Genomic DNA, 12,932 nt, shown 5'->3' with positions numbered 1-12,932 from the left:
TCTGTCCCAGTCAGAGATGCTGCCTCAAGGTAATAAAGTGGAGAATAGAGGAAGACACATGATGTGCCCACACCTTCACATGCACACAGAGGAATCCCTCAATTCTAGCTTCTTAGGAATAAAACTCCAAGAAAACCCTTCACCATGGGGGAGGTGACAAAAAAAATGTGTTTTTTTTTATTTTTGTTTTTTGGGTTTTATTTTATTTATTTATTTATTTGAAGAACTGAGGATGGTGCTCAGTGATTCTCAACCTTCCTCATGTTGTGACCCTTTAATACAGTTCCTCAAGCTGTGCTGACCCAACCACAAAACTGTTACTACTTTGTAACTATAATTATTCTGCAGTTATGCATCAGAATGCAAATATCTGCTATGTATCCCCTGTGGGTAAAGAACACTAGATAAACTTTAGCTTCAAATTCTCTCGGGCCGGGTGTTGGTGGCGCATGCCTTTAATCCCAGCACTCGGGAGGCAGAGGCAGGGGGATCTCTGGGAGTTCGAGGCCAGCCTGGTCTACAAGAGCTAGTTCCAGGACAGGAACCAAAAGCTACAGAGAAAACCTGTCTCGAAAATCAAAAAAAAAAAACAAAAAACAAAAAACAAAAAAAACCAAAAAACCAAATTCTCTGTCGGTCTCTCTGTCTCTCTCAATGCCGAGTCTCAGACATGCTAAGTATGCACCCTACCACTGAACTACACCTCCAATCCCCAGTCTTCTTCTTTTTTTTTTCTTGGCTTTTCAAGACAGGGTTTCTCTATGGTGTTGGAGCCTGTCCTGGAATTAGATCTTGTAGACCAGGCTGACCTCGAACTCACAGAGATCCACCTGCCTCTGCCTCCCGATGCTGGAATTAAGGGCGTGTGCCACCACTGCCCTGCCCATTCTTCACTTGTGATGTGTCTTTATTACTTAAGAATTTGAAGGGGCTTATCTAGAAATCTTCTAGGAGAAATGGGGGGTGGGGGCAGTGCAGGAGGGAGATGGAAACCAGAAGCCCTCAACATCCCAGCCCTCAGGGCTCCAAGTCAAAAGAAAGCCACACCTGAAAGGAGGTGATGTCCCAGTAACTGAAGAGAAGAAAAAGAACTAAAAGGGGAGGGGACAGATCTCATCTGCAGGGAGAGAAAAGGACATCAACCACTTGCTATTGCTTCAGATACAAGACAAGGGTTGGGAGTAGTGGCACACAGAATTGTAATCCCAGCACTGGGGGGAGGGGGGGCTAGAGGCAGAAGGATCTCTAGGTCTGGACCATTCTGAGCAACATATGGAGAGTCTATCTCAAACAATAAAATACCTTAGGGTTGTTGTATTGGGAGAGAGTCATCTTCCTTGTTGGGCAAAGGGTAGGGTGGAAGGCCTTTCCAGGGTTGCTGCAGGCCTTGCCAGGAAAGAGCTGCGGAGCTCCAGGAAACGGGTGCTGAGGGAGTGCCATGGCAGGCTGTCCCTCTCTACCCTCCAATTCCCACCAGAGGCCTCTCCTCTCCTGACTATTGGACACTGCGCCTTTAAAAGCAGCCACTCCTCCTGGGATCTAGGGTGTGGGGGGTGAGATGGGGGAAAGCTGACAGACTTACCCCAACAACTTAGGGAAGATGGCCCAGGCAGGAGGAGTCGCTCCCAAATCCTATTGTCCCCTTCCCTGAGCCAGGGGGTCAGGGAGAACTTTCCCACCCCAGGCGCAACAGGAGATGGCTCCGTGGCCTCACAAGAACGGCTCTCTGGCTTTGTGGTCAGATGTCCCCATGTTGGACCCCAGTGCAGCCAACACAAGTGGGTTGCCAGGGGTGCCATGGGCAGCGGCATTGGCTGGGACGTTGTTGGCGCTGGCCACGGTGGGAGGCAACCTGCTGGTAATCGTAGCCATAGCCCGCACGCCGAGACTCCAGACCATAACCAACGTGTTCGTGACTTCGCTGGCCACAGCTGACTTGGTAGTGGGACTTCTCGTAATGCCACCGGGGGCCACTTTGGCGCTGACTGGCCATTGGCCCTTGGGTGCAACTGGATGCGAGCTGTGGACGTCGGTGGACGTGCTCTGTGTAACCGCCAGCATCGAGACCCTGTGCGCCCTGGCTGTGGACCGCTACCTAGCTGTCACCAACCCTCTGCGTTATGGCACACTGGTTACCAAGCGCCGAGCTCGGGCGGCGGTGGTCCTGGTGTGGATCGTGTCCGCCACAGTGTCCTTTGCGCCCATCATGAGCCAGTGGTGGCGCGTAGGGGCTGACGCTGAGGCGCAGGAGTGCCACTCCGATCCGCGCTGCTGTTCCTTCGTCTCCAACATGCCCTACGCGCTGCTCTCCTCCTCCGTCTCCTTCTACCTTCCGCTCCTGGTGATGCTCTTTGTCTACGCGCGAGTGTTCGTCGTGGCTAAGCGTCAACGGCGTTTACTGCGCCGGGAGCTGGGCCGCTTCCCGCCCGAGGAGTCTCCGCGGACTCCATCGCGCTCTCCGTCCCCTGTCACAGGCGGGACAGGCTCGGCTCCGGATGGAGTGCCCTCCTGCGGCCGGCGGCCGGCGCGGCTCCTGCCGCTTCGGGAACACCGCGCCCTGCGCACCTTAGGTCTCATTATGGGCATCTTCACTCTGTGTTGGCTGCCCTTCTTCCTGGCTAACGTACTGCGCGCCCTCGCCGGGCCCTCTTTGGTTCCCAACGGGGTTTTCATCGCCCTCAACTGGCTGGGCTATGCCAACTCCGCCTTCAACCCGCTCATCTACTGCCGCAGCCCAGACTTCCGCGACGCTTTCCGCCGTCTTCTGTGCGGTTGCGGTGGCCGCGGGCGGGAGGAGCCACGCGCTGTCGCCTTCCCAGCCAGTCCGGCGGGAGCCACAGCGGCTCGGGCCAGCTCAGCCGAGTTCAGGCAAAGCCGGCCGCTCAACAGGTAGGGGACACAGGCAGAGAACCGGGGACTCCGGGTGGGAACACCTTCTGTCTCCGCTTTTGAGTTTGGGGCTTGGGGCAGGGGTGGACAGGGCCTTTTGCCTAGAAAGGACAGAAAGGGAGTAGGAACTAAAATGGAATTTAGGGTCCTTCCCTTTCTTGGATGCAACCCCTGGGACGGAGGCAAAGGGGCGGGCAGACTTTGCTCACCCGACGACCAGGTGAGCCCCACAAACAATTGCTGCCCTGCCTGCAGGTTTCTAAACTCCCTGGTCGCCTCGAGTTGGGGTTTGCTAGTTCCATTCTTCAGCCGCCCAAGTTCTACACCTGGCTAGGGCCACCGTAGATAACAGTGTAGTTCCCAACCCCTCGCCCTCATCTCCAGTTTCCCTCAAAGGTTTGCTGGCTATGGAGGTGAGCGGCCATTTCCCCCATGAAGGACCACCGAGATCCAGCAAGGAACCTGTGAGTTGAAATTTGAACTGCATCCCTCCCCCAGGGACTGGGTCGGAGCTGTAGGGTGGGACTGGGAAGGCGGGAGCTGAATGGTCCTTATACCTTTGGAAAGTAAAAGTGCTTTTCAGGGTTCCTGAGACACTGCCCCCTTCCCGCTAGTGCTTGGTTCCCGCCTCCTTGACCAGTTACCCTAAGAAATATTATCTCCATTTTGCAGGACTTCTGGGAGTTTTCATGTTTCTTTTGGGGGGGGAGGGGTTGTTTTGTTTTGCTTTTGCCAGAAAAAAAAGAAACGACTCCATGGATGCAGAATTTTGATAACGCCCCTAATTTCTACTCAGAGTGAGTCCCCAGGCTGAAAAACCTCATCTCTCGGGAGCCTGCTAACTAGACTGCAAGATGCCCTGTGAAGGGGAACTCTTACAGAGTGGGTTTCACCGGAAGACCCGCCTTGAACTTCGCTACTACCTCAGCAGCTGGGATGTTAGGCCACCTGTGCCCGGTTGCCCCGTGAGCAGCCCTACAGCTTTGAAGGGATGCCCATCACCCTGTTTGTGTGTGTGCTGTGTGCTTAGGGCAAAGAAAGCACCCCTACCTACCTCCCTTCTTTCTGCTTTCCTGACCCCAGTAAGCGGCTTGTGATTCTGTGTTTCTGGTTGGTTTGAGGGCAGGACGCCAGGGAAAAAACAACCAAGTTTGAGGTTTTGCCCCATGGCTCCCTCAGACCTTATCTTGCGTTCAGCACAAACCAGCTCTGATCTACCTCATGGTCGGGTCATCCAGGTTTGGGGGGATTCCAGGGTTCATAGAAGGTGAACCGCTGGGATGGCTCCCTTTTCCACTTAAAATCAAATTAATAAATATTACTGAATGTAACTTGTCCTTTTGTTCTCTTTTCTCTCCCGTTTGTTATCTTTTCATAATCCCCTTGCTGGCTTCCCCGGCTCAGAGCTGCCTTTTGTCAGGGGCAGTAAATTCGGAGTAATCCTTGCCCCCTTTCTTCCTAATCCTCGTCAGACAAAACCGAAAAGGCTGTCTGTGTAAATGGGACTGGCGAGTCTTTGATTCTCTTTCCTCCCTGCCCTTCCTGCAACTCTGGGGATCTAGTTGCAAGAAGCAATGTAGTCACTCACCCAAGACTGGGCTGTCTTTCTAGATGAGGGGGCTTGCTGTGCCCAGGACCAAGAGTAGGATACTCCCACACCACAAACCAGAGTGGGTTAATAAGGTCTCGTTGACATCAGCAAACACTTCGGTTCTGTGCTTTGTGTGTCTGTGTATCTGGAAGCACAGGGCACTGGTAAATTTAGGAAGGGGCAATACGTCTTGTGTTATATTAATAGATGTGTGTACACACGCACACACACACACACACGTACATGTTTCCGTACTTCTGTACTGCCCATCTTCCCACTTCCTTCCTGGTTTGAAGAAATTATTACCCTCGAGAAGCAAAACTGGAGTTACGACTGTCTGTTCATATGACTTTTTTCCTCATTTCCGGGTTTGTTTTTTTTTTTTTTTATTCTTCTCTGGCATGTTTCTTGCAGAAAAAGAAGCTGTATGGAAGCCACTGGAGTGTTTTGCGGGTTCCTCTTTAACTCCAGGAGCAGAGACCATGAGCAGGCTAAGTGAGAGTCGGGAAGGCCAGTTAAACAGCTAACGTTTAGCACACCCGTGGCAGAGCATGCTGTGCGTTGGCTGGGCTTGGGGGCCCCAGAGGTACAGAACCTCACATTGCCCACGCGACAATGCTACATGCATTTCCACATATGGGTGTTCCCTGCGAACTGGACCTAGTCTCTGCAGCTCCCTTTTCTCCTAGAGCTCAGGTTTTATTTCTCAGGATGTTTGCATACCAAAGATGACTTTCTCCTTTCCAAACCAATGCCGTGTGCGATCTCTGGTGTCTGAATGTAGACGGTTTCTTGGCAGGGATTCTGCTCTTGAACTATGGCCCTGGGTAAGGAAGTCTTGGTAGAGCCTGGGGATCAGAGGGCCTCTTCTCTGGATCTCTGGATCTCTGGATATTTTCCCAACATCGCCGAGGGAAGTTGCCTGGGCAAAGGAGAGGGTAACTTTGGGGGAGGGGGTTCTTTGGTTTATAGAATTGTCCTTGAAGAGTGTCCAGGAGCCCAGACTGCTTGGGTCTTGCTGGACACATACCGGTGTGCCGACTCTCAGCCTCCTTTGGAGTGTTTAGACTTGAACAAAGCTGTGGCTTCCATCTGCAGATTGTCACTAGTGGATCTGACAGCTGAAGAGACAGCCTTTCTAGTCCCTTCTCCAGCCAGGTGTCAGACTGAAGGAGATTTACATCCTTGAATGGGAGGCAAACTGCTTTTGCTGGCGACAGCGCTTGAACTGGGGAAGACAAACGGCCCTGCTATGAACCCAAAGATGTGAAGACTCAAAAACCAGTGGGAAATGGAGAGTTCTGGAAGCCCTGACCAAGAGTCTGGAAGTAGGAGAGTATAGGGGGCCGAAATGACAAAGAAAGGGGGCTTGAGTTGAACAGGTGACCTCTTGGGTGAAACCGCAAAAGAACAAGCTGAATTGGAGAAAGGAGGGCACTGTTAATTAGCTTTTCTGGGACTCTTCCCATGGTGGACTCTTCTAGGTGCTGATGGGTAAGCATAGGCTGTGGGCTTCGTGGGCAGTTACTAGACTAATTCCATACCGACTTTCCCAAACCTGCAGAGTAGAGACCTCCCAACCAAAGAAAGGAAACCGTTTGGAGGGAAATCCATAGAGGTCTGGAACTATCTTTTTTTGGGGGTCTAGCTCTGTAGCACAGACTGTCCTAGAACTCATGGTCTTCCCATCCCAGGCACCCTAGTGCAGAGATTGGAGGTGTGCCCCACTATGTCCTGTGTTAGAACGGCTTTCCTGGCGGGCCTTTTAAACCTCAGCCTTGTTGCACAGACACTAGAAGTGTTAGGCGCCCCCTGGTGGCAATATGAGATACAATAAGAGTGGAATGTTCCCCTGTCTAGTGAACAGTTTTAAAAACTAAAAGACTTCTATAAATACCTTAGTCCAACTAGGTGTGCGGACATACCTATAGTCTCAGCTCTCCAAGGGGGTCTCAAGTTCCAGGCCAGCCTTAGCTGCACAGAAAGAAATTATCTCAATAAAGAAAAGAAAGAATTTAGTTCAAACCTTGATAAAAAATAAAGAACCGAAGTTCTTTCTGTTACTAGACTGTTTGCCTAGCTTGCCTGCCACCCTAAGTATGAGTCCCAGCATCACAAAAACTAGCTGGGTGGTGGTGGTGCACGCCTTTAATCCCAGCAGAGGCAGATGGGTCTCTGTAAATTCAAGGCCAGCCTGCTCTACAAGAGCTAGCTTTATGCGCCTGCCAGCATCACAAAAACTAGCTGGGTGGTGGTGGCGCATGCCTTTAATCCCAGCACTTGGGAGGCAGAGGCAGGCGGATCTCTGTGAGTTCGAGGCCAGCCTGGTCTGCAAGAGCTAGTTCCAGGACAGGAACCAAAAGCTACAGAGAAACCCTGTCTTGAAAAACCAAAACAAACAAACAAAAACTGTACAGGAGATGGCCATCTGCAATCCCAGCACTGAGGAGGCAGAGGCAAGAGGAAGGTCTGGAGTTCAAAGTCATCTTCTGATACAGAGCGAGTTGGAGAGCAGCCTAGGATGCCTAAAACCTTGTCTCAAAATAAGCATATGTGTGTACCTACAAGTGGTGAGTTGGATAGTCAAAATTTCTTCAGTCAAACAAGCTTCAGAGCCAGGAAAAACAAAAAACAAAAAAATAATAAAGGTGCATGTCACACACTATGATAACAAAAGACAAAAAATAAGATAGAATAAAAAATTATTAAAATGCAGTCACATGGGCATCACATAGTGTCTGGGGCTGATCTTACTCAATGTTTGCGCGCTCTCTCTCTCTCTCTCTCTCTCTCATTAGTTGTTTTTTTTTTTTTCTTTTAGGTTTGGAGGCTCCAAATGTTTTCATTCTTTGAAAATGCCACCCATGATATGATGTTGTCCTTTTCATCCCCACTGCCCTCCCTCACCCCTTCCCATACACACCCAACTCCCTTCTCTTCAGCAATGCTCCCTTTAACGTCCATTTCTTTGATTGTTTGTCAGATTTGAGGGGGAATTCGCGACTCACTGAATTGAAATGAGTTTCTGGAATGAGCGTGGGTGGGAGGTTATATCAGCAAATTATCAGTGGCTCCATCACTGAAGAAAATCTCCCTGCCTCCCCCAGCAAGACTAACGGCCAGTCCTTCCTCGGAGAGGGTGGGACCTCTCTCCACGATGGATTCTTTTTTATTATTTTGTTTTCAGTTACAACATTTCTCCCTACCCTTTCTTCCCTCCCACATACTTCTCTCCACTTTCCTTCAAACTCATGGTCTCTTTTTTCATTCATTGTTACTGCTTGCATATGTGTATATGTGTATACATATATATTCCTAAGTAACCCTGTTCAGTTTGGATAATGTGACTTATGTGTGTGTCTTCAGGGCTGACCATGTGGCACTGGGCAACCAACGGATGTGCTCTTCCCCAGAGAAGGCCGCCTCTCTGGTCCCCAGCTTTCCTCACTTGCTAAGACTATTGAGGGGATCTCTCCTCCATCAGCCTGCATAACACCTTCTGGTACTAGAAAATGTAGCCAGTCCCAGCTCAATTTCTCTATGTCCTACCACCAAAGCATGTCATGTCTTCAGCAATAGGATCTAACCATCTAGTTCTTGTGAGCAAACAAAGCAATAGCAACGGCCTATATTGTCTGGGGGACTCGAGACCTCCTTGAGGAACACAACGTTCCCCTTATCTTCTCTACACGTACTGCCAAGTGTGTGTGAAGTCACACATTAGCTCTTCAGCCATTTGCTTACATATGAGTCAAACAGAAATGCTGCCTCTGCATTCAGCCCATGCAGATTAGTTTGGAAGAGCAATCAAGATCCTCCATGATGAAAGCAGTTTGGAAACAGAAGGGGCTGCTCCAGCATAACTTGGTGGAATGAGACTGGAGCTAGAACAAGTTCCTGGCCTACTGATTTACATTCCCATGGCCCTGCTTGTTTTGTGGGGTTTGTCTTTGGTCACTACGAGATGCCCTGCCTGTTCTTTCTTCTGAGAGTCCGACCCATCTCAGATTAATTCCCTTGACTTTATAGACCCTCCACTAGGGGGTCCCCCTTCGGCTTTCACCACGTTCGGACTCTGGTCTGACCTTGGCCTGGCTTTGGGTCTTGATCATCTCCCTTCACCAAATACAGCTTTGTCAATAAGATAAATGGTAGGGCCGGGCGATGGTGGCGCACGCCTTTAATCCCAGCACTCGGGAGGCAGAGGCAGGCGGATCTCTGTGAGTTCGAGACCAGCCTGGTCTACAGAGCTAGTTCCAGGACAGGCTCCAAAGCCACAGAGAAACCCTGTCTCGAAAAACCAAAAAAAAAAAAAAAAAAGATAAATGGTAGGGATAGGTAGAAGGTATAGAGAGAGCAAAAAGCGTTTCTAATGTCAGGACCTGGCGGCCCCTTACAGACAATGCTCATCTTTTCCTGGTTTCCTCCCCTCTCTGTTTTAATGTCTGAATTAAAATTCATTTATTGATTTATTTTATCTGTATGGGTGTTTCTCCTGCATGTATATCTATGCACTGCATGCATGCTTGGTGCTGGAGAAGGCTAAAAGAGGGGTTCGGGTCCCCAAATCTGGAGTTCAAGAAAGTTGTGAGCTGTGATGTGGGTGCTGCCTGATCTTACCGTAAAAGCCGATTTCTCCATTCTTATTTAACACGTGGGGCTCAGAAAGAAGTGAGATGCCAGCAGTTTCCTGGTATGGCAAGCGCTCGTTCTCACGTGTAGCTCACGCCTTCTGCTCACCCCACGGCTTCTCGGGCGTTCCCATTCCTCTTCTATCACAGTTGTGGCCACCTGAGTCTCACCCAGAGCTCTGACTTCCGCTCATCCCCTAGCGCTTGGCCCAAACTCGGAAGCAATCTAAGGAAGTAGCTTTTTCTCCTGCCATTTTTGCCTGCCTTCTCACATTCATGCTCAAGGTCATTTCCAAGGATTCCCAAGGTCTTGCGGGGTGTGTGGAAAGTTTGTGGGGAGCATGTACAAAGTCCTCCAAAGGAGTGACAGTGGGGCCAAATTTAAGGAAATGTTAGCTCCGAAAACACCCTCATAGAACTGTCTACACCCACCCTACCTACCCATCTGCGCCCTAAAGCTGGTGCATCCTCTTGTCGGCTCTCTAGCGCTATCTTGTGTCTTCTTCCTAAACAGCTACCAAAAGACGTTTTGGTCTTTTAAAAGCATCTCTAAAGTTTTACAGACGCTGTGCGCGACCTCCACAGCTCTGAAGACGTCACTGCCACTGCAAGCCTGAAAATCAGTCCCCACCTACAGATGGCACAATCTGAGGCAGAGATGCTACCCAGTCACAGCACAGATACCCACTTCTTCAACTCCTTCTCCCGAGGCTTTTCCTTCAGAGTTCAAGCCTCAGGAGGGCAGAAGGGGGCGCGGGGATGGGGAGAGACAGACAGACAGACTGACTGACTGACTGACTGACTGACTGACTGACTGACTGACTGACTGACTGAAACAGAGACAAAGACAGACACAGAGAGACAGAGAGAATTGTGGTGTTTCCCCCCATGCCACTTCTGCTCAAGTCCACCCGAGTCACCCGAGGCATCTAGACCGCTGAGGCTGCAAAGCTCACAGCCACTCCAGCCCGCGAAGGCCGAGGCTAGGCTCCAGCGCTACCCTGGTGGCAGTGGGGCCGACCCGCGGCGAGCAGAGGAAATGCTGGTCTTTGGGGAACCCCAGGCTCCCCAGTTCGCTAGTAAGGGTACTCAGCCTGAGCTAGCAGATTGGCGGAGAGGGGGAGGGAGAGGGTGGCAATGGCGGGGGAGACTGGAGAAATAGATAGCTCAGCATTTAATAGCCCTGGCTCCTCTTCCAGAGGTCCGATTCCCAGCATCCACACGGTAGTTCTCAACTATGCACCTTCTTCCCTGACTACCCCAGCACCAGGCGCGAGGTTTGCAAGGATACATACAAGTAAAATGTCCATAAGTAAAAAAAAAAAAGAAAAGAAAAGAAAAAAGAAAGAAAAGAAAAGAAACAAAAACCCACAAAGCCAGGTGTAGTGGCACATGCCTTTGTACCAGAACTGAGGACGCAGAGGTGGGGGCTCTCTGAGTTTGAGGCCAACCTGATCTATATGACAAGTTCAAAGCCAGCCCAGCCATGTACTGAGGCCCTGGCTTAGGAAGGAAGGAGTTACAAAGAAAGAAAATAATTGGAGCGTGATGCAGATTCTAGGAGTGCAACCTCTTGCTAACCCCTTTTCCTTCACACTATACTATAGAACACTCTCATTTAATTCCTTTGCATATCAAACAAAAACTGTTGTTTTGTGTTGTATTATTGAAACAGTATCTATGTAGCAGAGAAAGACCATGAATTTTTAAAATTCTTTGGCCTCTGTCCCTCCTGACAGCTAGAGTAACAAGCATTTGTCATTGTGCCTGGTTTATGCAATACTATGGATTGAATTTTATACGCGCTAGGCAAGCACTCTGCCAACCCACCCCCCAAGAAACCCTGTATAAGATCTGTACCCTCTTCAGTGTGTTGCTGCTGCTCACCCTGGAGACAGCCACTCTCCTGGATTCTTCCTTCCTAATAAATCTCTTGAGTGAGGTTTGTTGTGCAGTGTGACATTTTTGCCAAGCAGAGCCCAGCTGTAACCACTTTGGCCAGACCCAGAGAGGAGCAGAACTGTAACACTTTTGCTGGGGAAACTTTCCCTTGGTGGAGCAGAGCTGTTACACTTCAGGGGTCCTGAGCAGAGCTCTAACACTTTGCTGGGGAAACCCTCCTGTGTGGAAACCCTCCTCCTTTCCCTGGAGCAGGGCTGTAAGTTACTACACTTAAAATAACTTCATGGTTTTCCTTGTCTGCCAAGATACCTTTCCATCCGAGCTGCAACACTTACAGAAACCAGAACACACTTTTTACTGCTTTTAAATCTCCAGGTCTCTGAAGAATGTGTTTCAAGCCCTGAGTTCAATGCCCAGCACTGAAAAGAAAATTGGATTTTCTATGCTCACATCATAGTGTGATTTGAGCGCTTACCCAACTCCTTGCAGAATGGAAGCCACAAATACATCCCTTGGTTGGCATTGTTGTGTGCCATGGGATGTTTGCTTCTGTTGGGGGAGCCCTACCTAGCTTGATGGCTTGCCAGGCTTGTCCTGCTTTTTAGAGACTGACTTGTTATTTTTAGTTGGATGGCTTGGGGCTATAGAAGGCAGTAAGTTAGATGGGGGAAAGTGCCTGGGAATCCCACGTCCTTTATCACTTCTCCCCGTTGCCTACTCTCCCAGAGGACTCTCCTCCAGTGCCATGGAATGTTCCTGTGACCCCTGAACTTGCCACCACGGAGACTGAGAGTCTTAATGTTCTGTTGCTTTGACAACCCATTGTCAGAGCAGTGTCTGCATCAGAGCTCCCAAGGTTCTGGGAGGAAGACGCCTGCAGAAGGGTCACAGTTGTTGGTTTCGTAAACGCTCAACTATGACTAGTCTTTCTGTGTTTAGGGACATACCCCCAGCCCAGAAGCTGGAAGGCAGCTTACTAAAGATCTACAAGCAAGACAATTATTCTAGCAAGATGTTTCTGGCCTACAGAGGTAGGAGCCAGTCATTTCAGTTTTCTGCATATTTTGACTGCCTGTCAGCGGGCAGCGCCCCCCGGTGGAAGAATGAAGAATAGCCCATGCCTCCGCAGCTGGGAAGGGTTTTAGTTTATTAACGGAACTGCCCAGAGCATAGAAGAGCAGTGAGGGTTCCAAGTCACCCCATGCCCTGGGGACGTCTGGGAATTTGGGAGGACCCATCTTCTTTCTCCTCCCACCTTTTCTCTAGTTGCTACTGTAACCTCCCTCTCTCATTTGTTTGTTTTTGGCCCCTCGTAAATCAGGCTGGCCTTGAACTCACAAACCAGCTGAGAAAGACCCTGAGCAGAGTCTCTTCCTGCCTCCACCCCCCCAAGTCCTGGAGGCACCACCACACTTTGCTTTCCTCTAATTCTTTTGTTGGTTTTCATTTGTTTGTTTCTTTTAATTTTTTAACTATATGTGGGTGTATGAGAGAGAGAATGTGTGTGTGCACACATGTGCACGATGTGTACATGAACGTACGTGCACAAGGTGGCCAGAGGCATTGAACCCCCAGAAATGGCTTTACAGGGGGTGATGAGCTACCTGATGTAAGCGCTGAGAACTGAACTTGAGTTCCCTTCAAGGGCTAATATGTGCTCTTAACCACTGAACTATCTCCCCTTCCAGGGCTCTCCTTCTTGAAACCAAAAATTAAGACTTGGGGGAGGGGGGTGCTTGCCTAGCATGCCTAAAGCCCTTCTGTCAATCCCTAGCAAATAAACCAGGTGTGGCACACACCTGTAATCCCAGCACCCGAGGGGTGTAAGATCAGACATTCAAGGTCATTTTCAGTTACAAAGCAAGTTCAAAGCGCAGCCTGTAAGGCCCGATACTAGAGAGAGGGAGAGCCGGGCAATG

At 49.9% G+C, this 12,932-nt stretch overlaps 2 protein-coding genes across 2 annotated transcripts in view; both read left to right on the top strand.

The window, feature by feature from the left end:
- The first annotated feature begins 1,565 nt into the window (after positions 1-1,565).
- Adrb3 (adrenoceptor beta 3) lies at positions 1,566-3,719 on the top strand. The gene is made up of 3 exons (XM_005362631.2): positions 1,566-2,889; positions 3,286-3,353; positions 3,686-3,719. The coding sequence occupies exons 1-2, from the start codon at positions 1,697-1,699 to the stop codon at positions 3,323-3,325; spliced, it is 1,233 nt and encodes a 410-aa protein (XP_005362688.2). The 5' UTR covers positions 1,566-1,696; the 3' UTR covers positions 3,326-3,353; positions 3,686-3,719.
- Positions 3,720-11,929: 8,210 nt separating this feature from the next.
- Positions 11,930-12,932, top strand: part of Got1l1 (glutamic-oxaloacetic transaminase 1 like 1) — a 5,665-nt gene continuing 4,662 nt past the window's right edge. Inside the window, exon 1 of the mRNA XM_005362484.2 lies at positions 11,930-12,044. Coding sequence (XP_005362541.1) covers positions 11,930-12,044 — 115 coding nt within the window. The remainder of the gene's footprint in view (positions 12,045-12,932) is intronic.

Source organism: Microtus ochrogaster, linkage group LG7_11 (assembly GCF_000317375.1).
Source record: "Microtus ochrogaster isolate Prairie Vole_2 linkage group LG7_11, MicOch1.0, whole genome shotgun sequence".
Taxonomy (NCBI): Eukaryota; Metazoa; Chordata; class Mammalia; order Rodentia; family Cricetidae; genus Microtus; species Microtus ochrogaster.
The sequence above is the reverse complement of the archived record's forward strand: the minus strand, read 5'-3'. Positions and strand labels throughout refer to the sequence as shown.